This window comes from Trichoplax adhaerens, genomic scaffold, assembly GCF_000150275.1.
Source record: "Trichoplax adhaerens TRIADscaffold_14 genomic scaffold, whole genome shotgun sequence".
NCBI lineage: Eukaryota > Metazoa > Placozoa > Uniplacotomia > Trichoplacea > Trichoplacidae > Trichoplax > Trichoplax adhaerens.
The window spans coordinates 1,609,637-1,633,216 of NW_002060956.1; the positions used below are offsets into that span (position 1 = coordinate 1,609,637).

At 34.2% G+C, this 23,580-nt stretch overlaps 5 protein-coding genes across 5 annotated transcripts; 3 read left to right on the top strand and 2 right to left on the bottom strand.

Moving 5' to 3' along the window:
* Positions 1 to 1,282: 1,282 nt before the first annotated feature.
* On the bottom strand, positions 1,283 to 3,704 carry TRIADDRAFT_60292 (uncharacterized protein; the record flags this gene model as incomplete). Its single annotated transcript, XM_002116284.1, has 7 exons — positions 1,283 to 1,350; positions 1,575 to 1,645; positions 1,898 to 2,015; positions 2,157 to 2,217; positions 2,314 to 2,397; positions 2,674 to 2,820; positions 3,534 to 3,704. 7 exons carry the CDS (start codon positions 3,702 to 3,704, stop codon positions 1,283 to 1,285), a joined length of 720 nt encoding a protein of 239 aa, XP_002116320.1.
* A 1,626-nt stretch (positions 3,705 to 5,330) lies between these two features.
* Positions 5,331 to 6,555, top strand: TRIADDRAFT_60293 (uncharacterized protein; the record flags this gene model as incomplete). Its single annotated transcript, XM_002116183.1, has 6 exons — positions 5,331 to 5,476; positions 5,594 to 5,708; positions 5,827 to 5,918; positions 6,008 to 6,077; positions 6,201 to 6,376; positions 6,480 to 6,555. The coding sequence occupies 6 exons, from the start codon at positions 5,331 to 5,333 to the stop codon at positions 6,553 to 6,555; spliced, it is 675 nt and encodes a 224-aa protein (XP_002116219.1).
* Positions 6,556 to 8,817: 2,262 nt separating this feature from the next.
* Positions 8,818 to 10,017, top strand: TRIADDRAFT_60294 (uncharacterized protein; the record flags this gene model as incomplete). Its single annotated transcript, XM_002116184.1, has 1 exon — positions 8,818 to 10,017. One exon carries the CDS (start codon positions 8,818 to 8,820, stop codon positions 10,015 to 10,017), a length of 1,200 nt encoding a protein of 399 aa, XP_002116220.1.
* Positions 10,018 to 12,152: 2,135 nt separating this feature from the next.
* On the top strand, positions 12,153 to 18,341 carry TRIADDRAFT_60295 (uncharacterized protein; the record flags this gene model as incomplete). The annotated part of the gene is made up of 19 exons (XM_002116185.1): positions 12,153 to 12,557; positions 13,160 to 13,256; positions 13,871 to 13,908; positions 14,178 to 14,261; positions 14,336 to 14,424; positions 14,547 to 14,620; positions 14,959 to 15,049; positions 15,238 to 15,292; positions 15,405 to 15,540; positions 15,612 to 15,709; positions 15,842 to 15,954; positions 16,055 to 16,109; positions 16,202 to 16,309; positions 16,524 to 16,727; positions 16,787 to 16,884; positions 17,014 to 17,108; positions 17,583 to 17,670; positions 18,019 to 18,121; positions 18,267 to 18,341. The coding sequence occupies 19 exons, from the start codon at positions 12,153 to 12,155 to the stop codon at positions 18,339 to 18,341; spliced, it is 2,106 nt and encodes a 701-aa protein (XP_002116221.1).
* Positions 18,342 to 18,879: 538 nt separating this feature from the next.
* Positions 18,880 to 20,382, bottom strand: TRIADDRAFT_30543 (uncharacterized protein; the record flags this gene model as incomplete). Its single annotated transcript, XM_002116285.1, has 6 exons — positions 18,880 to 19,083; positions 19,184 to 19,278; positions 19,358 to 19,444; positions 19,614 to 19,847; positions 19,932 to 20,021; positions 20,244 to 20,382. The coding sequence occupies 6 exons, from the start codon at positions 20,380 to 20,382 to the stop codon at positions 18,880 to 18,882; spliced, it is 849 nt and encodes a 282-aa protein (XP_002116321.1).
* Between the last annotated feature and the right edge of the window lie 3,198 nt (positions 20,383 to 23,580).

The following is a 23,580-nucleotide window of genomic DNA, read 5'->3' on the forward strand; positions in this document are numbered from 1 at the left end:
ATTTTGCGTCTCTTCAAATTACCCTATTGTTTGAACCGTAGCTAAGATAATTCCAAGCTAGATTACAACTGCTGTAGTAGTAATGGTGACAAATAAAGTTGACAAAGAAGATGAATACGCATGTAATGTTTGAAAGGTTTGAACTACAAACAAATTCTATACAATTGAGCTAGGATTGCATTCTTTTCCTCCTTATATTGACGACTACTATGTATACTTTGTTCGTCCTCCCAGCAGATACAAACAATATTAGCGAAAAAGATCCTGCTATCATCCAATTTCAATGACACATCATGTACTATAACCAACTGATGACGATGGCCTATTGACACATTTAAAGAATCGACTACCTATTGTCAATATTAACGGTAGGCTATTTGAATAACCAATGAATGATAGCCATAAATTATTTAAACAAAACCTAATTAATAATAGAACAGCGTCGCATGCTTCAAAATAGATCATCATTTGTTACTTCAACTGATGTAATTAAATTGGCAAGTTTAATTACCACTTGTAGCCTAAAAAATGACAGTTTAACTCTGTTATATTGACAGTACATTATGGTAAGTGACTGCATAGTTTACCAAGACCATTTCTGCAACTTACAATGCGATGCGGCAATATGGCTTTAATCATCGTACAGAAAGGCTACTGTAGAACAAGCAGTCTTTTAAGCTATTAGTGTAGAATAATTGTACTGTAAATGAGCCTCTTGAAATCCACATATTGTAAGATATTTAACAACATATCATTTTGCCTTTTTTATGTCAGATGATGACAGCTTGTTGACGGGAGAATTAAACTCTACGAAGAGTTGGCGTACGATGATGGTATGCAATAGTAGCCATCATGGGCTTATTGCAAAACTGTAACAACGACGTACATTCACAATAATTACAAAAATTGGCTTATGATAGGAAATAGAAATCTTTAAAGTATGATTACCAGGATATCGACAATGTACACTTAAAAATCATCGTAGTTATGTACAAAGAATGGAAGGATAAAAGAGGTGTGGCAAGATAATTCGTGACAAAAGTAACATTTATATTACAAGTTTAGAATATTGCTTGCATAACAAAATTTTTAGCCAATAAGCTCGCGATATAAGCTCAATGATGAAATTCCATTGCTAGATTAGATTAAGTAAAAGTTGATTAAATCTTACAAAGTCTTGCAAATATGGTAATTATATAAGGATAAGCCAACTGTCGACTACATCCAATAGTAAAGCATTACATCATTTCATCTTTTGGTAAAGACAGTTATGATTTCTAAATTAAAATTTCTCTGACGTTCTATCAGCGACACGTCTCATTTGGCCATATACCTTAGAAGGAGGGCTCCCTAGAAAGTAATCAGAAAAATGCCATAAATCGATCCACACTAAAGAGTTTCAGATTTCTTAGGTTATTACTGGCAAAATTTTACGTCAGATTCAATTCTAAGTTTGTAATCAATTATCGCTACTTCTAAATACTGCCAATGCAATCTATCGATGCTAGACGATAACACAGTTTGTGTTTTCTTACTATTAGGTACGAATTCACTACAAGGCGATCAAAAATTACCTAAAATTAAATTGCAAATCGCTGTTTTCGCCATTCGTATATTTTGGAATGATCCCAATATATGAATTTTACTGAAAGATAATAAATAAAAAAGTTTTCAGAACGTATTGAGTCATAGTAGATATGCTAACAAAATATATTTAGAAACGATAAAAATTAGAACATTCTCCGTAGCTTAATGGCAAAACTAAAGCTTGTACAGCTTACAAAGGGTATTTCTGCATGAATTTGTATAAACGAATAAGTTTGTATTTAGAGTAAAATGCTGGTATTCACAACATTCTACAGTATAAAAATATATTTATATATTACATATACATTACCTGTCAGCAAGAACAATTCGTGTTTTCGTAACATTTTCGATGGTAAATTTAGTCTTGCCACCACTACCAGCAATTCTACCTATAGCTCGGGATAAGTGGTCACCTTTCAGAGGCTTGACTAGAGAAAGAGAAATAGTATAACAGCGCTAATGTCAAATGATTGATTAACGAAAAATTTCTGTGACATTGTAATAAGAATTAATCAACATAAGCTATTTCAGTAGCAATAGATTAGGAAAATTCTAGTTGATTTCCTTACCATCAGTAACTTCGAATGAATCGATATATAGATCATCTAATCGGATTAGAGCTAAAGCATCCTAAATGAGAGATAAGAGTCTATTAGTCACTACGATGATATCATTCCATACTTGCAGTTCTCTATCCTAGAAACTTTAGGCCGCCATTTACTGTACCTCTACTGCGAATCCTAATACAAAAGCTTGAACAAAATCAGCAGCTTTTTGTATAGCGTTAAGGTCAGTTGTTTCTGAACCCGTCTACATAGAAGAATGGTAATACTTTAATTAATATTCGAGCAAATGCACCATTTTTGGGTTAAGCAAAGCTAAGTATAGATTAATAATTTATTCTCTTAACTGTAACAAAAGTATTCTATCCACTAAACAAGTACAGAAATATGTTGTAGATTTAAAACATTTTTTCGATATGGAATTAAGATGAACATGTATACTGACATCAAATATATACGAGAGTTATGTAAGGTGAGAGCAGTTGTTCTAGTCACAATCGATAACAACTAACGTGAATACAACCTTGATCTCAACATTTCTTGTCTTCAGATTAAATCGAATTTGTAGCTTCAACTTTTCGACAACTGGCGTATAGATGTTCACCCAATTGTCCTTCAGAGGTGTATAACGATGTGATGGTATAGCTAATTTTCGTAATTGCCTGTTTACCTGCCAACGTGAGTCGATTTCATTGAATACAAAGTTAGTATTTCATACTTTTAGGGAAATGACTTGTTACTACAATTTGCCTAGGTTAATACTTGATGTTGTATTTTGTTGCTGTTAAATTAGAATGACTATCTAGGGCAGTGTCTATACTGTACTGTATAACCTATGAAGACTGGAGAAGACCCAAGAAGGCTCTACTAATGTAGACTATCATGAATTACTCATGCAAAAGTCGAGAAACGAGGCTCAATCACGCTGGGATATATTTTATGTTTCAAAGTTTTTAACAATGTACAATATCACTTTATATTCAACTGCAGTAGCCATTGTATGCTCTATTTCTTCTACTATGTCATTGTGAATGGTAGCGATATTGGGTTAACGATTATGGAGTTTATACGCGTACACATTGAATTCAAGCAATTCATAGCATACGAGAATGCTCTACAGTAATACGTTCATTCATTTTTCTCTTATTGCAATTATTGTAGAGGATAGTATATAGCATAGCCACTACGCTTGTGACGTTAGCATTTCATTTGACGGAATGATTAGCAAACCGTAAGCTTATTATAGATTGCATGATAAGTTATTTGAAAGAACAGATATTAAAGCACTTGATGTCAACTTATGACCAATGGTAAGCTATAAGCTACTAAAATAGTACAGCAATGGAATGCAAGCTTGCAAGTAATTCATCTCTCTCTCTCTACCTTGGATTTTCCAGGTTTTAATGGTGGAAATTTCGGTCTATTGGAAGGATCAACAGTAAATGAGGATACTTCTGAATCTTGGTGGCCTCTCTTCTTTCCTTGTATCATGCTTTCCATTTCCGATGGCGAAGCTATTTGATCATTTGCATTGCTTTGCAGATTGTCGGCCATCATTGCAATCGATCATCGGCACTTGTACAGGAACTATCACGTGGGATTGTAGCAAGAGTTGGTCATTTTCGACTCAGTGGTAGGGTATAGAGCTCAGACACGACAGCGTCGATAGGGTAAAACACTCGTTCTGGTATGAATTTGTTGAGAACATGCGCAACCATGACGCGTACTGTACCGTACCGTGAACGTCTAGCATGGACTGCAGTGTGTACTGAGTCTGTGCAGTACGGTACTGTATTGTACTGTACAGTGTACAGTGTACACTCACAGGTCTAGTACTGTACACTGTATATCATATATACAGTATGGTTTATCATTGAACATAATTTATGAAGAAATTAGACGTCGTATGTAGATTTTAACTACAAAATGTTGTTATTCAACTCTTTCTCTATCGATTGATGTATTATTTGCTCACTTTCCGAAATTTATTTGTTTTTGGATGTTAAAATTTAAAATTTATCGGCTAAAATTCCTTAGGCATACTGTACTGTACAGTGTACAGTATACTGTGTACTCTCGACGATGCAGTCCGTCCAAGTCCAAGCCAGACACCCTACCAGGTTGCCTAGTAGGGTCCTAGTCGAACCCTAGGAGGCTTGCGCAAGCCGCTTTTGTCACTCTGGAGCTGTAGAAACTGGTTGCTAGGAAACGATAGCAACCTCTTCTAACAATCTACTACAACAACGACACAGTCGTATAGTTTGCCCAACTTCACTACATCGCGTTATTGTAGATTGTTGTTCAATTCGATACCGCAATCTCTTGCTGCAACAATTCTTGCGATCAACTATCTTCTTTCTCCTTGACCTGGCGTCTACTAATAAGGTAAAAATTATGACTAATGGATTAAACAGAATGCGGTATGATATAGGTATTAGTTTAGGCTTCCAATTCGACGGATATCGTGTATTATAACTGAGAGGTAGAATAACTTCATGCTTGATTATTTCGTTATACGATTGCAGATTGCCAAAATGATATAGATACCAGCATATGTAGATACGCATACTCGATTTCATAGGCTTGTCATCGTCGTATTGTTGATCCCTTTCTAACAGTTTATAATTGCGCGTAAGATGATAACGGGATAAAATCAATCTCAACGACTATGTAAAACATCATTTATTTAAGATAGTCAATCAAATTTACAGTATTATTGCAATTCTGACCATCATAATGCCCTCCATAACGGCGAATGCGAACCTTACCAATTTAGATTCATTTTAAAAGTGGTAGAAAAGATATATAGCTTATCATTATTAGAATATCTATACAGGAGAGTTCATTTACGCATTGGTAATCTTAGCTATTTTCCGACTAAATACAAAATTAGTCATGTTGGCTTACATCTTTTACATAACACAATATCGGTAACCATTTAATATGTATCCACTTGGGATTCTTAAGTGCAGTAACTTGAAGTCATTTTAATTTATAAGCAAATCCGCTGCAACAGAAGGTTGATCTTGATGCATTGTATCACTAAAATGGAAAATAACTCTGACATATTCAACAGATTCTAACCATTTTGCTAATGTTTAAACTATAAAAACATTCTTACAGGGCACAATTTAACCATTTCTCGATACCTCACCTGTAAATATAAAATAGCAGTTCAATATGCAATCAGCGTTAACTGGGCAAGATGAGCCAATATACTGTTCACAGCAAATAAAGATACCTCCGCAACTACCTGACATGCTCAAGAAATTCACTAAAGCTGCGATCAGAACTCAGCCAACGGATTTATTACAATGGTCTTATGCGTGAGTAAAATCGGATTCAAATTTATTGTCCTTTCCTATTATTAAGATAGACTGTATGTATGTGTGTGATTACCTCAGTTAGTAATAGGATAAACTTAAATCTTCGTTATAAAATAGGTACTTTGATGCACTATCGCAAGGTGAGCAACCTCCAATTAAGGAGAGGTTAGAATTGCCGCCCCCAGCTGAAAATATATTGAGTATTGGCTTGCTAAAAATTCTAAATAAACAGGTATTGACCAAAGTATTAATAAATAATTTTCTACTGTGTATAATTTTTTAGTATCTAAAGGATATATCTAGATCTTTATATAACTAAAACAGATCATTTAAACTAATCTATTTAATAGTTAAGACCGATTGATACAATTAAGAAGTCGCTGTTATTGGAAAAGTGGAAGAACTTAAATCTTTCGAGAGAAAAATTGGCAGAGTTATGCAAGTAAGATAGTATTTTCCTAGACTAACAAGTTAGATGTGCGAATGAATCAAAATTTCAGCGATTGAATATAGCTCTTGTTCATTTTACAGCCTTGGAAACTTTCAAAACGAATTTAAATGGCTTGAATTTTTATGCTTAGCCTGCAGTGATTTATCTCCAGTAAGTAACTATAATTGCAGCTTAAAATGTTAGATGATATTCTTAAGATTAAATATTTAATCTTTATAGATAGACTGTAAATCTATAAATTATATCTAATATGCTTTTTAAACTTTATAACAGAATTTAACTGAAACTATGAAAATTGCATGCTCAATCTTAACTAAAGATGAAGAGGGTGGTCCAGATCGCATTATTTTTTCATTGTTTCTCGATTTATACAGATACTTGGCTTCTTTCGACGATTCTATAGACAATCGATATGTCGACAATGTAATCCAACAATTAGAGCCAGAAGTGTAAGTTGATAATACATAATAATTAATACTTGTTTCGATTACAAACTTATTAAACGTTACTGTGGTGCTACAACATTATGACTTTTAATGCTTACGTTTTTAGAGAAAAATCAGACGGACTTATTGGGCCTCGCCACTTTACTGGCCCAATTTCGCCCAAGCTATCTCCTGAATTCTAATATAGCTAGGATGATTAATTAATAATTAGTTAATACGAACGGTATCAAACGTCGCTAATACACCTTGTAACAGAGATTCATTACCATATGATACCTTGCATGTTGATAATGATGTGTTGGCATTTGCAAAGGAATTGATACATATTGTACTTAATCACTAATTTATGTGTATTAGGAACATTAACTACATATCTATGACTATATAGATTGTACCGCACATATAATTAGCCTTCTGAATGTACTAGAAAAATTTTAAAGATTTCATATTAAGCCACATTATAAATGATGTACGAAAACATACGTCTATAAATAATAGTAATTATAAAGCTTAACATTAACTTTCAAGTGATATTTAGTTCCTTGATAATTCTTACTACTCTAGAACAGTATTACATATCATTTTTATTTAATTTGATGTAAGAGTATCAATAGTTTAGAAATGCTCTATTATCTACAGTACCATGGAGCAAATTAAGTTCTTCACCAGGTCGTAGAATAAATGAGCTACACCACCCTATTAAGAGTAACTTTACCAGCTAATGTTTAAACATAGCTCGTCATAAGTAGTATAGATTAAAAGATCAAATGCATTGTACTAATGCATAAATTATATAATTTATACAACTCACAACATTTTCGCTTTTTCAAGAAATTGTCTACTTATTCGAATCATAATGAGTCGCAGGTACTTTTTAAATATATGTAACAATTGATGTAAATAAAGTACCCATCTTACAAAAAAAGAGCTTCGAATTATTTTATCGATATAATAATGTTACGGTCAATCCCGGGAATCGGTCATTCCCCGGGAAAGATCGAATCCGTTGGTTATTCCCCTGCATATATATTCTATTACAGCGATGCTTACGTTATACACGTAGGGTGATTATAACGATTTATTAGCTTAGCCTTATGATTGTGATTATATAACCATCAGTTTTTATACCTTGTGAATATTGATTGGGACATAAATATGATCGATAAGTATTATCAAAATTATAGTCTAAGCTTTATTGAGTGTGTCCACATTTAAGTCTCTGTGTGTAAATAAAAGCGCTTCTAGAATAAATATTACGCCTCCTCGTAAAATAATTTACAAGATTAAACATTAAATTTGATAAGGTAGCTTTCGTGAATAATATTAATTTTGAGGCTTAGGAATGCAATTATATCTATTAGGGATTTAGTGCGAAATGTGCTTGTATAATATATGAATTTTATAAATTTTAGTAGCCTACCTTCCGAGCGATATGAAATTTGATAAATTAACGATAATTCACTCACATATCAGTTATTAGTAGAATAATCAATGATTGATTAGATTACGTACTTTAATACCTTATTCAGTCTTTATCTTGTTTCAGTAGTATAGATTTTGGTTGTAATGATGTTATATCTGGATTTTATAAACTTGTGTGCATTTAGTAAAATTATATATGAAATATTCTCAGGAAATTTCCTTATCAATAGTAATACTTAAATAGGCATCATGTGATAGTTCAATTTTTTCCATATATTTCTTTTTACGTCTATACTTTATCAGCTCCGCGTACTTTTATATCTCAATGATAAAAAGTATTCATTACGGCTGCGTATATTGTTATTTGAGGCGTTACATCGTATGCTAACATATGTCAAACTATCGCGCTAAATTTGGAAAAATTAAAATGTGCCAATGTTTAAAACTGACACATGCTATAAAAAATTTCAGTGGATAATTTATCATCGAATGCTTTGCTGCTATCAGGGAAGCTTTAATTTGGCCGGACAATTTCTCAGGATTTTTAATTACAGATTCTTCGATTAATATACATGGTGGCATTACCTATATGATAATGCGATTGTAAGAAATTGTTGTCCTTGAATAATTTGATTCTTATACAACTGTTTTATTACGTGAAATAACCTAATAAATAAAGTTAAGAAATAAATTCTGTAATTTGCTATCCTAAACTTCCAATTGAATACGGTACTTAGCTACATTATGTTATAAATTGTCTCCACATTATAAATTAATTATAGCCTAAAGAGGGATACGTGATGATTTGGCATTAGTGGTTTACGTAAACTGCAGTAATAATAGTATTTGATCCCTATTTTAACATCTTATTGTTAACTCTTTCGCTGTATTCAAATTATCATTAACGTATACTGTATAGCACAGTATTGATGCTCTATTAACTCAGGTTGGCAATCGAAATTATTAATACAGCTTTCTTTTTATTTATTTCTATTCGATTTATCGAGTTTATTGAGTTTCTAATGAGCAAGAAGGAAGCAGCTAGTAATCGCTCTGATCGATTCTTAGCATGTGCGGCCGTGGTGATAATTACAATAATATTTTTTGTATACTTTATAACTGTAACCATAGATTTTAAAGCTTCTTCATCGTCTATAAAATTTTTCAAGAAGAATAAACCCTTGATACTGTTTTGGACGCCGTGGTTTTCATTTGATTGGCCAATTGCAGCTGGTAACCTTAAATGTAAAGATTACGGTGTAGAATGTATTATAACGAAAGATAGAGGAGATTATTATCGAAGTCATGCTGTAGTTTTTCATGGATCATCTTACCAAGTGAGAGATATTCATGATTATCCTATACTTAGAAGCCGTCCCTATGGGCAAAAATGGGTTTATCATAACTTAGAGAATCCAATGATTTCCACATCCTTGACTAACGGTCATCTACCTAAAGAGATCAATGGACTATTTAATGTGACCATGACTTATACCTCCGATTCCGATGTTATCTATCGATATGGTCAGGTAGTTCCTGGCCAATTTAGGGATGGTTTTGATCCTAACCGCAATTATGCTCAGGGCAAGACGAAGCTAGTTGCATGGGCTTCTAGTAAATGTTATCCTGAAAGAACTACGTTTATAAATCGTTTAAGTCGGCTGATGCAAGTTGATAAATACGGCAAATGTGGTAATTTATCATGCCCCAGAACTAAAGGTTGTTGGAAGAGGTTGGGTCGACAATATAAATTTTATCTCAGCTTTGAAAATAAAGTTTGTAAGGATTATGTCACGGAGAAATTCTATGCCAATGCTTTACTCTACGATATGGTTCCTATTGTGCTAGGAGGAGCCAATTATCAAGACCCACAAGTGGCTCCACCAGGATCGTATATTAATGCGTTCGATTTCAAGAATATTGAAGAATTGAGCCAATATATTCTAAAAGTTGATAAAGATGATAGCTTATATAATCAATATTTTCAATGGAGAGCCAATTATACCATTGTACGGATGAAAATGTCAGAAGCATTTTGTGAATTATGTTACGATATTTCATTTTTTCGACGCCAAAAAATTTATCATGACTTGACAACATTTTGGAGTACTGATGAAGAAAATTGTGTAAAATATCCCAAGTCAGGAAATTCCAAGATATCTACCCAATTTAAGTACTACGCTACGAAATCCGATAGTTTGGCTAATCGTGGCCGTGTCTGACGTCGCTAATATTGCACCTTTTACGCCTAAAGCGCCATAATTTCTTTAGGAAAAATTCCTAAAATCAGATACATAGATTGTAACAGTCTAGAAATGGTATCTGTTGATTGCGTGTAATTATGAATTATAAAACTTTTAGATTACATAATAAAAAGCTTTAATTGAGCAGATGTAGTAAAGTTACTTTAAAGTTTCTATTTTATATAACCACGGCTATCATTGCTTCATTATCACAAGTTTTTGATGGCTATAATTGATCAATGTGCATGTAGACAGAACTTAACTATGCTATTCATGGAGGGGGAAATTAAAGCAACCCAGGATGTTGAATGTTTAAGTAAAGATCAAAATAAAATAACGTGAATAATACGCATACTGTAATGAAGAGTAGTAAAGTATTATAGATTTGATTATCCTATGAGATGTACCATCCGGATATACAGCACAGTCAGTTGTCGGTAGACATGACCACTATCTTAGCCGTGTTCTTCATTAGCAGCTTAAGAATGGATACACTGAGTGAGTGAGTTTGCTTTGTAAGTAGACAGCTGCAAGTTGCAAATTGATCAGACTACAGACTTTAAATCGGTGAAATCTAGTATGTTGTCCTGTGCAACTGTATTGCAAGCCTATCACAAGCACTGAAATAGTCTGTAAGCGTATGTGATGTTTACCGGCTGGTGGCACCGATGAAGGATGCTCGAAATGTCCGCAGATAAATGATTACTTTGATTGATGACCTTAAAAAGGAATGAAGAAGATATAGGATTCAAACTCCAAAGTTGGACATTTGGCGCAAGAATGCTCCAATCTGATGAAATGATTATCCTTATTTATATCATCGTATAGTATGGAAAATGCTGCTGCACATGATATGATTGACATCTTCAAGAATTGCATTACAGCGATTAAAATGGAGACTTCCAATCATAACAAAATAGATGCAATTCTGAATGGCTACAAATACTGAATATTTTTGTTTGGTGGCCGGGGGGATTCGAATGACATTTCTTCTTAGTCCAATTCCATATTGCAGTCAATGTAGGATTGAACTAGACATTATAGCCACTATCTTGAATATTACTTTGGCCAAGCTATTTATATAAATTTAACATTTATCCTTCCATTGGCTTTCTTCCCACTGCTTAGGATAATAATTTAAATTGTCCAAATCTTGCAAAATGAATTTGCAAGATTTGGACACCATCTTGAGGATTGTGCGATGAGCCCTTACTTAAGTCTCCATCCAGTTTCACTGTTATACTGAATCATAGACTGTATGGATGTGATTGTGCACACTATAGTCTACTCCATCGTTTACCATTTCTATATTGTATCCTATAGTAATCGATGATCTACTGGCTAGGTATTGTATCAGCACTGATTTTTCCAGCTCCAACATTGCCAAGTTGAAGCGTCTATAGAAATAACTATAGTCAGGATGGCTGTCTGCGTTGCACTCCTCTAAGCGTCGTCGTCTTCGTCCCAGTTCTTGATAATTCATTTATACTAGCCGCTACTACGCTCGCCAGTAGCAGTTTCTTCTTTCTCGATTTCGATGTCTATAACAAGAGACTTGGAAGGGAAAATCTCAACAGAACCTACTGAGAACAGTGTTTAGAGTATTGTAGCAGGATAGCACTAAAGTTGGCCTGGTTTGACTGCATGATAGTTATCCTGGATCGATTTTACGATCTTAACTAGTCTATCATTGATTTACCAAAACATCGGATGCGATGACTTACGTAGTGTAGAATATTATTTCATTGATTGATTTCCATTGAAACTGCATTGCTGCTTGTACCAAGTTGGATCGTTTCGACATCCTCGTTGGTTTATTTGCCTAGTCAAGAGAGAGATTTGGTTTTGTAAACTAGTCTATATAAATTAGGAAGCTGTTGATATATTTGGATGACTGTATCGCTTCTGTGTAGTGCTTAATTTAGCAATTTCGACCACGTTGGATGTTATCCAGTCCAATTAAATCATCCATTTTTACTGGCTATTTCCTGGATTGTTGTTGTTCTTGACGAGGAAGTTACTAGTGGACGTCAATCAGTCAATCGACAAAATAATTTAGATTTCCCTTTCATTTTATTTTCAATAATACGATCTGGGTACAACACAAAATAATTATGCTTTTGCTACGACAGATCGTTGTTTTGGTCTTATTATCTTCTTGGCCAATCGCATCGTTGAGTAAAGAGTCGAATGTTCAATGGTGGGCTGTTCAGTTGAAAGAAGACAGCAATAGAATCAAAGCTACTTCAGTAGAGTATCTAGACAAAGTAGCCATCGATATTGCCAGCCAATATTCGTTGAAACTCTACGGTCGTATTGGAGAATTAGCTAACTACTATCTATACTATTCATCAGTGGATTCTCATGCTGGCCATAGTGTATTGCAGCTCAATCAGAAGTTACAGAATCATCCTTTCATTCAATGGCATCAGCTACAAGAGAATCTAGTTAGACATAAACGACAAGTTGAAAGCCCTATAAACTTTCCTGATCCATTTTATCCTGATCAATGGCATCTGGTAAGGGCATGATCTTTTCTATCCTTTACTATAAAATTAAAGAATGTTACTTTCAGTTAGATGGCATCCGGTGCGAATCATCTCTCTCTTTCGTTAATGAGACTGCACAGTATTCCAATCAATTCGATAAGAAAGTTTTACATTAATCTGACTTTTTTTCTTGAAGAGAATCTACTACTTTATCTTATTGACATCATTGGGAAATGATAGAGGAAAAATTTTACCTTTAACCCTCATCTAGTTTTTACGTCTTATTGAGTGTAGCACTCGTACTTCCATAATGCTGCTAAACAAGTTACCGCATTTTATTTAAGCGCGATATAGTTCAGAAATAGAGTAAGTAGTTTAGTTTACAATAGTGCGCTTTTACCTGGAGTACTGTTGATTTCAAACTGTACTCTCTTACCTGTAGTCCTTCTATGATTGGGAGACTCGGCCCAAAGAATGCTTTGGGATCAATACGAGACATACTGTAGTATAACACAAGTTTTCATTGCAAATATTTTATTCCTATATTTAATCTCTTCTCAATCTTACAACTGCATGGATTTACATTCTGTGAGATTATTTCTTTATTACTAACAACTTTCCTTTGATCATAGCATAACTTAAGAGATCCAAATCATGATATTAACGTGACAAATGTTTGGAATCATAATATTACCGGGAAGGATGTCGTCGTCGCTATCATAGATGATGGTAAGCTTGAAGCACCAGGGCTCGGTGATCTTTATTCATGTACCCTGAGTGGAGTTAAATTACATTACATAGCTCATTACTATAAGATAGTGAAATCTCCTGGAAAACTCTAGACTATAAACTTCATTATTATTGAATGGAGAATGTAACCTCGTTCAGCACATTAGCTTCGATTACAACATTTCGTATAATAATTGTTTATGTTGAACAGGTTTTTCTTAAAATTTCGTTATGAACAGTGAGGCACAGCACCTTACCAACATTTACAGTGTACAATTTATAGTACATTTATAGTACTTTTTGAGAAAGCAATTGTAATGATTAGCTTTATAATCATAGATATAAGTAGAATCCCACAATGAACTTTTCTATGATCGTTAATGCAGTAGCTTGATTTAAGAAACAAACTATAAAGTGCAATTTCCTGGAACAGTAACAGTCTCTTGAGCGGGACCGTTATCCACCTACCGATTGCAGATAATGATTTTAAATCATCAAATCTAGTTTACCGCTATATTTTTGTGCTGGTTTTGTGTTAATTATGCAATACTTTGTTTATTCATTGTCAACTGTTTGTTGAAATAACGATTTACCTTCTACTCTGATGGGCGTAGGTGTTCAATGGAAAAATGAAGATCTAGTAGATAATTATGTAAGTGGAATTTTGCATACTGCTGCAATTAGTGAGCATGACTGCTTACCTTATCAAAATATGCGTTATGGTCGTAATAGAATACTTAGCGTCCATTATTAGATTTAGCTGATGGATGCCTGTGACTGAATTAATACAACATTTGTGTAATTTAATGCCTTAAATTCGATCTTAACAAATAGTTACTATAACTCTTGTCGCGAAGTTGATAGTATTTATTATAAATGGGATTAGATTTAAAAGTGTTTTTAACTTTGTTGATAAATTAGGTCTGTAGTGTAGCATTGCATTTCCTACGATCCAGTTATAATTGTAGTCTTGCTAGGACAACATGTAGCCAAAATTATGAAGCAGTCAGTTGCAAACTATATTGTGAATATACTGCTACTTTCATCTATTGATAAAAATTCTGATGGTAAACTAATAGGAGCCAAAAGGGAGCTGGGACGTAATCGATAATGATGACGATCCGGTACCTGCATTTGCATATCCACAGACTAATTACCATGGTACTAGGTACTGAGTAAAGTAAATTAGTTGTTAATCACTGCAGATTATCCTTAGATTTTTATACGCATTTTTAATGCAATCGTAAGGCTTTTTCTACCATAATCTTCAATGATAAAATCTCATTGTAGATGTGCTGGTGTTGCTTCAGCAGTAACCAATCAATACTGTGGTGTGGGGGTAGCTTATGGATCAAAATTTTCAGGTGCATTAAATTTCGGCATCTATATGCGTTATACTACTACAAATTCAAATCAATAGCTAGTTATATCATAAAGTTTCGAAATCAGGCTATTTAGCTTTGCTACCAATTGCAACTACGAGTATTTGTTCTATCTCTCCACAATGACTTTGCTATTGCAGTTTAAGTAATGGAATAAATTACAATCTTTATTTCTTGTATAGCTTGTATTTTGTAAAGATAGTCCTTAGTATTGCAGATCTTGCACAAGTGTGCATGCGATGTTTAAGCTCTCTTTTTTACAACAAAAGTAAATATTTTAAACAAGTTATTAATCTGGCTTCTTTTCGGCAATCTCTTAGCTATACGTTTACTAGATACGACCACTACCGATGCAAAAGAATCCGCCGCTTTCAGCACTAAATCACAAACCAATGATATCTACAGTTGCAGGTTAACAGAATTTTTTTAATGCATTCTTTATTAACTGCACAAGTAGTCTTGCACTGGCCATGGCACACAGGTGCTATTTTCAATTCATAGATACTGTATCGCGATCATCATTTACGTATGCATACTAATATTGGCCAAAATAATTTGACGGTGATTATATGAAATTTATACTTATGATATTGACAAAGTTGGGGACCATTGGATGATGGCAAAACTGTTGATGGACCTCGAGAACTTACAAAAGTGTTACTCTATTTTATATTTTAATTTTACCACTGCCTTTTATAGCAGTAAATATGGTTGCGAAATCGTTTCTTTAATTAAACTCTACTGTTGATTTACCGAAATATTACAGAAAGCAATATTGGCTGGAGTTACGAATGGGAGGAAAAAGTTAGGCAACATTTTTGTGGTTGCTGCTGGTAATGGTGGCACTCTGGACGATTGTAATTACGATGGGTTTGCCAACTCAGTATACACGTTGACAATTGGTAAGAGTGCGTATGCTAAAAATATTCATTACCCACAGATTTTATATTTGCTATTCATTATTTAATATTAGGTGCAGTTACTGAAAATTTAAGTCCAACTCCTTATTCAGAGCCTTGCTCAGCGATGCATGCCGTTGCTTTTGGTGGTAGCTCCGGTTCAGCAAGTATTGTAAGAAATTATCAATGATATTATACTAATTTTTATGTAATAAGTAAATATTCGTCTAGGGTGAATCGAATTCATGCCGTATTTGCCGTTTAATTCTAATAATTTAATTCTGATGATTTTCATTAATTATAGACAACAACTGATTGGAAAAGCGATAGGAATTCTGGCTGCACAAGGTCATTTACCGGTACTTCGGCGGCGGCTCCAATGGCCGCTGGGATAGTAGCACTGATGTTGTCAACAAAGTGCGTTTAAGTGTATTATAGAATGATTGATTACTTGTAATTCGATAAAAAATGCCAGTAAACTTCTAAATACTAAGCCTCGACTGTTATTTATTAAAAGTTTTTGCCTGACATGGAGGGATGTCCAATATATAATTGCACTGTCGTCTGTTAAGGTGTTATAAAATATAAGAAAAATACTATGAAACTCTTGTTAATTGAAATCATTCAAGTCTTATTACACTTTTGACGCTTTTGCTGTTTACAGATTCGAGCTAATGATAATCGCTGGATGACAAATACGGCAGGTTTCCATCACCACCCTCTCTTCGGATTTGGCTTAATCAGCGCATGGAATGCTGTAAAACTAGCTGCGGTAGTCCTTATGTTCTTTATTCTAATTTTATAGTTTTACAATATGAATGCACATCATCTGTGGTTGAATTAACGATAAATTTTAAATCTGGACGTAGCTGAAGATTTACGCTTACTCTTGAATGTTGCTTGCTGCTCTTTCCTGTTTTGTGGTCAAACTCCAAAGCATGAATTGATTAACATAGCTATACTTCCGTTATATATTGTAATTATAGACTTGGGAAAATCTTCCTCCTTCTCAACAATGGCAATCCGATAATTATATAGGAGATTCGGGCCACGTACTAATTAATAACACCCATACTTCCAGTGTTAATGTTAATTTTACGGGCCTAGTGTATACCCTTGAGCACGTTGTTGTGTCTGTAAGTGAAAAATATGTCAATGGAAAAATAGTCTCTCCTAACTACAATAATCAGGTAGACTTCCTCAATAGTTTCCTAACGTATTGTAAATTGTTCTATGCTGATTCTTCTAGGTTCATTTAGAACACTCGTTTAGAGGTAACATAGAGATTTATATACGATGTCCGAGCGGGATCGAAGCGAAACTTGCAAGTTCTAGGACTACTGATAAGTTCGTACAGTAAACTCATTCTTGATTTTAATAAAATTCAACGTCAAATATTATGATACATTCTGCGCCATTTACTTGTTACCTGATTACGGATTAATAGAAATTTTCATTACATTGATTTTGATACAGTTCCAGGGAAGGATTTAATAATTGGGAGTTTTCAACTGTTAGATGCTGGGGTGAAAGTCCCTACGGCTTATGGGAACTACGAATAGTAGATACTGGTAAGTAAATCTTAATATCCTGCACTGTTACTGTTTATAAATGGTAGTACCGTAATGCTGTAGTAATCAGCCATATAATAGTCTACGGAAGTAGCATATTGAGAGAAAACAAAATTTAGATTTATCTCTTACGCTGATGCAAGTATTATCAGAAACAAACGTAGATGCGTACATTCACTACGGCTTTATACTGCAGTTTTATTTTTATTTTTTAACGTAGCTATTTAGTAGAGCTTGATTAGGCGGTTATAGCCATTCGCAATTTGAGATTAACTGTAAGCTTGATAAAACTACTGTCGCTTTGAATTAATTAACAAAGTACGGTATTTACTACTGTTTATATAATATTACACAGGTATACATTTCATCTTATGAGCAACTAATAGCTCACCACTAGTTTAGATGTCCCGTACATTACATTATATTTATTCTGTATCAATGCTATGCACTCTCATTGCAATTTAAAAATTTTAGGATCTCGAAAAGATGGCGTGTTAAAGTCATGGTTCCTTAGATTGTTTGGTTCTACAATGCTGACTTCGGACGTTGCAAGAAAAATAAGGTACAATGACAATGTTAAATTTTTTGAGAAAGTTTATTTTACAAACTTGAATGGCTTACGAGCTTACAAATTTAGCGTATTGAGTATTCAATTTAAGCTGATATCATAATAAAGTTAAGTACAAATGATCTTTATATATTTTAATATGTAGTGCTAGTGTATCGTTACTATGAAAACATGGAGTTATTGTTAACTTTTTACGGCGCAGTGCAGAGTAGCAATTTTCACTACTAAAGGAGTATAACTCATTAATTAATTGCAGTAACCACAGCATGTTACGGTGCTACATGTAGTTCTGCTGATTGGTAATCTCGGCCTATAATTTAATTACTTGCCCTTGTAATGCAGGATTGCTCAAGAGGTATCCACATCGGATAGTTTGCAATTTAATTCTGAGTGTCCACTAAATCCGAGAAATGTAACTGACGGTGCAGAGACGAGTATTTATCAGGTAATTTATAACTAGTCTTGAGCAACTGACATTTCCGCTGCTCACTCCGCATCTAAATTTTATGTAAGCTATTTATACTGTATGTAAGCACAAACTCGCTAAATATTAACGTAAAATTAAACCTTGATTTTAATGTGATTTGTAGGGAAATCCTCTTAATCTAATGTGCATTGTGGTATCGTACTTGCTGTCACGCTTCGTCGCCGATTCTTATTATTGATATTCGAATAAAGAATCGCCATCATAATTTAATCATTTATTGTAAAGAATTGATTAATATTTATCATGTTACACAAATTCTTAAACTCAAGACTAATAAAGATTAATAGTAATTTAACCCTGCACTATAAAAGTTATGTACCAACGAATAATTAATCTAAAACGTAAACCTGATACATAAAAACACGTATAGCGTTATAAAGCTAATGTATTATAATAGGTAATAAACAGCAACCTGAATAAAATTTATTACAAATAAACTTTGCAATATATAAAAACTATAGTCACTTCTACTAGCTACATTTAGCCGGATGACCAAGATTAGATCAAAAACTCCCAAGAAAATTAATAGCAAACTATGAGATGCGAATAGCCATGTAAGTCAGTATCTACGACACGATACAATACTCGACATACATCGAAGAGTACATGCTAAAACTAAATTTCACTACATCCGTTTGCCTTAACATTACGCAAGCAAAGCGGGCAAAGTACTTTAATAATAAATGTCTCTTTACGACATCAACAGGCTTTCCTTTTTATCTGGGTATAGGCCTTGATTTAGTCTTATTACTTGTCCGTTTCATAGCTCTATGGTCGGCTAATGACGCTGGCCTATGTCGCAAATTCCAGCACGTTTTGCAATAATATGCCCAACATAAACTATCGCGGCAAAAGTATGGGCCTGGGGCTTTATGACATTGAGTGCACATAGCATCTCGCAAATAAGGATCCAGTTGTATCTACATACATAGAGCATTAAATCACTTCAAGAAATACATCATAAGGTTTCAAAATAAACGTTCCTAGTGATCGTTATTAGGTTAAAAGTACCGTACATACCCGTTTTTTAAACTTTTTAGTTCGTATTTCTACAAAAGCAGCATTTACGGCTTTGATGTAGGATTTACGATTACTGAAGATCACCCGACCAGAACCTAAAATCATTAATATTTCGTAATTATTGCAGCGGTATAAATTAACATTTTGATTTAATTTTTTGTTTTTTAAAGCTACCACCTATTGGGTATTTATATTGGTCAGTATCTATGCCAGCATAGACAACTCCGCCAAACAGATCATCCATGATGTGCATAAGACCGTCTGTAAGAAAATAAAAAATTAAAGGTTTGCCAGCCTTGGATATTGCTATTCGAAGTTCACTTTGTAATATATATTGAGTTAACCAATAGTGGGAAGAGGTTCCCCACAGCAAGCAGGGATCTATTTTTATGCGATTCTACATGTAGGGCAGATAAAGTTAAGAAGTTACCTGCATTCAACATGCCATGTAATCCACCGACAAATATCGTTTTATCTATATCCAGTCGGGAACTTGCTATTCTTAATGCATTGCTATCATTCAATGCCCAAGGGATTACTTGCACTTCTTTGCTTTTTCGTTGTCTACTGGATACCAGTTGATAATATTTATCATCTGAGCGCGAGCAGTTTTGAAGTAACTTCTTAACAGACTCGCTCGAGTTAAAAATCAGGTAGACATACCCTAAGTTCAGTCAAATGCGCGATTATTAATTTTTTAGATACTTTCACCTTGTAAATCATGTCATGAGAGTCTAAAAATATAAACCTTTCGGAGGATGTTTGGAATGGTCGCAATCTTTGCCCGGCCATTCGACTGTAACATTACCGTAGGTTCCAAACGAGGCCAACAATTCAACTATTTTAATAAAGTAATAAGGTTAAGAGCAATATTTCTTGAAAGGAAATGGATCATAGACAATTTGAACTTTTAAACAATGGACTATACCACTCAAGGGACACAAAATTTTTTTTAAGCGGTAATCATCAACACCTTAATTTAAGGTTTCAAGCAGAGAAACCTGCAGTTTTGTTGTCTGATAACTACTATTAAGCGTAAATTAAATCAGTCTTTGCACACCTTCTGTAATATCCCAGGGCACCCCACCAATGAAAACCTTAACGGAGTATTCTGGCTCGATAAGAATTTTTCTAGGTAAACTACCGTGCCAAGTGATCTTAGGGTCGCATGATTCTAAAAAGATTACGTTGTATAGCATTAGATCAACCACGACTGCTAATCATGGGTACTCTTACTAATTAAAAACACAATATCTTTCATTGTACTTGGCGACGATATATTGATTTATACATTAATGCATGGCATGTATGCATAAAAATATAGTGTAAAGTAACAAAATTTGGTAGGGTTGACAATTTTTACAGTATATTAAAACTTTGAATCATTTCCTAATATGGTACAAGTGCACCGAGGATAATTGCTAAATCTTGACTAGACTCTACGTTTATAAAATTAATTAATTAAGTTCATTCTTACGCGCTAATCCTTTGCCACCTTGCCTTGAAGGATCATCTCGTAACTTCGGTGAGGATTCACTGCAAAAGCCACGGGTAATAGCTGAACTCCAGCCACCAGTGGCTGTCATAAATTGTATAAGGAAGGAATAAAGCAGTTAGGAAAAATTTTTTATAAATACTTTAATTAACAAGGTCGAATTTTCGTGATGGAATTTATATTGACCGAGTTTTCATACTTTACAGAAATGAATACTCACGGTGAAATTCGAGAATATTATTTTCAGTACTGCCAAATCCATTCTGATAGTTAACCAAGTCAGTTGAAGTGAAACTTAAATTTCTTTGAAGCTGAAATTAAATATATTAAATTATAATCAAAAGAGAAGTTTTGATAAAAAGCATATGAACAAATTTGTAGTACCGGTATTTATATTTGTATATATATATATGGACAAGTACATGGACATATATATATATATATATACTATACTCGACGTGATAACTGAAGTGAAAAATAAGGCCAATAAATACCAGACATTTTCAAAGCGTTTAAAAAAAGATGAAAAAATTTATTAAAAATATTTCATTAATAACTTTTATACTTTGTGCGAAGGCCATGCTCCTTCGATCATTGGTTCCACATTATGCTGATTAAGCCAGGGATGAAGAGTAAGTTGTTGAGTTTGATGGTTATTATTACTGGTCGAGTGACTTCCATTGCTGTCAATTCTCAGGAAATCACTTGAATGCACAGAATGTGCAGAATTCGCAGCTATTTTGTTCATACCGGAAAATATTAAATGGACGGAAACAATAAGAGATGAAGTTGTTAGAAATGAGAATTTCAAAAGAGGTTTCATTAGATATATGCGTCAAACTCAATTCGCAGTTCCACCGTGTGATGTACTGCAATATGCAGCAGTTGATATTACTTTTTATTCTGGGTACCTACCTGCAATTCTTCCATCTCCTATGGGAGAAATCAATTTTAGCGCTCTTTGAAAAGGGCTTTCATTGCTGTCTCGACTTTCAAAACTCTAAGAATGAAGTGACAAGTGCAAAGAAGAAAACAAATTAGATCGCGCCTACAGTTATTTCTGGCTTCATTTTGGATATCTAACACAAGAATAGGCTTTTAACAATGTCACAAAAAATTTTTACAGGACGTCCATGAGAAAATGAACAGTCCATATACAGTCATTGTAAATACAATACTTTCTAATGTCGCAAGCGCATCGAGTCCAAAACATTTGTATCCATTTCAACAGCATACCGTTCATTTCTGAATCATTGAAGGAAACTAAGCCCTTGAATAAAGCATTTAATGCTCTAAACTTGTGCGGACTATCATTTCAAACTGTTACGTGATCTACGAGACTGTGGAAATAGCTAGCACTAAACAAGTCTCTCCAACCAATCACTGGCTAAAGATAAAAAAGTCTGCAGGTTTTGTAAACTACTGTGAATTTCAGCATTTCGTTGCAGTGAAAAAATACAGACATAACCAAATAGTCAAATGTACCATGGTATCATCATTCAATGATTAGGCGGTGAGATCAATTCATGAAGTTTTATTACAATTTACGAATCTAACCTCAGAATGCATAGCGGAAGGGATCTTAGTGTAAAAAGAAACCAACTCACACCAAACAAATCTTTCCAAAAAATGGAGACTCAAGTTGAGGACGAACGGTTAAGTACAGTATTGTCAGTCGTGTAAGATCCGAATGACGCACTTTCCTTTCAGTCTTGCGTGTATCCGTACAATTGCACCTTCAAGTAGGCTCCAATACGGTACGATACCGTTGTGAGGCAACAACTGATGCGATTGTTATGTGTTCAGATTTCGGACGTAAATAATAAATACCTAATCAAATATTCAGTCAATCCTGTAACTTTGCCAGCAAATAAAACTCGACTCTTGCAGATATGTAGTTTTTGTATGGTGCGCTAGGAGCCCACAGGAACAGTAGCACTATACTGTACTGTTTGTACTCTAAATGTGGCGCAGTACTCTACTCTGTCAGGTACTGTACCAACCAGCCAGGCAATCAGAATTGGAGTTTTATCTTTCTTGAAGGCGTGTTGGAGATTCTTATATAGCAATTTCTTGAGTCACTACTTTTATACAGGATCATGTGCCTAGGAGATCATGGGAATGCGTCCATATGATTGGATAAATTGACAGCACGTGTCAGACTTGGTACAGTACATATCATTCCAGCTTGCAGTCGAAATGTCGAAGCGTTGAAACGATAACTACAGTATCAGCAATTCAGCATATTGAAAAATGAATTTTGAATTTGATTGACAGATAATATGATTTTTGGGGAAGTGAAAAATTCATTGCATCCCTATTACATCGTTAATAATTTTACTTAACTTAAAAGGAATTTCAATAACCAATGAAAGCTGTGATCACTGAAGTAGTTGATGAAGATACGTCGATAAAATGGACATCGATTTTTAGCGCTTTCGCGTTCGTGGCGAAACTCAAAAAATGGGAGCGCACAAACCTTCGGTACTATACTCTGTACTCTACTGTACTGTACTATACTGTACACTACAGCACTGTCAAACTGTGCGACTCTCGTCATGCGCCATTCAGCCCAGCAGCCGTTCTGTACTCTGCGCATTTAAAATGACATTAGCAGCTTACGGCTAAAATGAAATGAAAAATTAATTGGTCTGGTAGAGTACAGTAAGAGAGAAGTAATCCCTCCTTTTAGCTTACTTGTATACCAAACGGAAGTGTTCTGTCAAACGCAAATTTTGCAGTCTGACTCTGCCCTGAAAGTTTCATTGCAATATGCTTTTTATCTTCTACGGTTTAAACCTTAAACCTTACCATAGTGCCTGTAACCAGTAATGTCGGTATTGAACTTCATTCCGAATCGGAGCCTTTCCGGTGCATTATACTGTACTTTGATACATTGCCG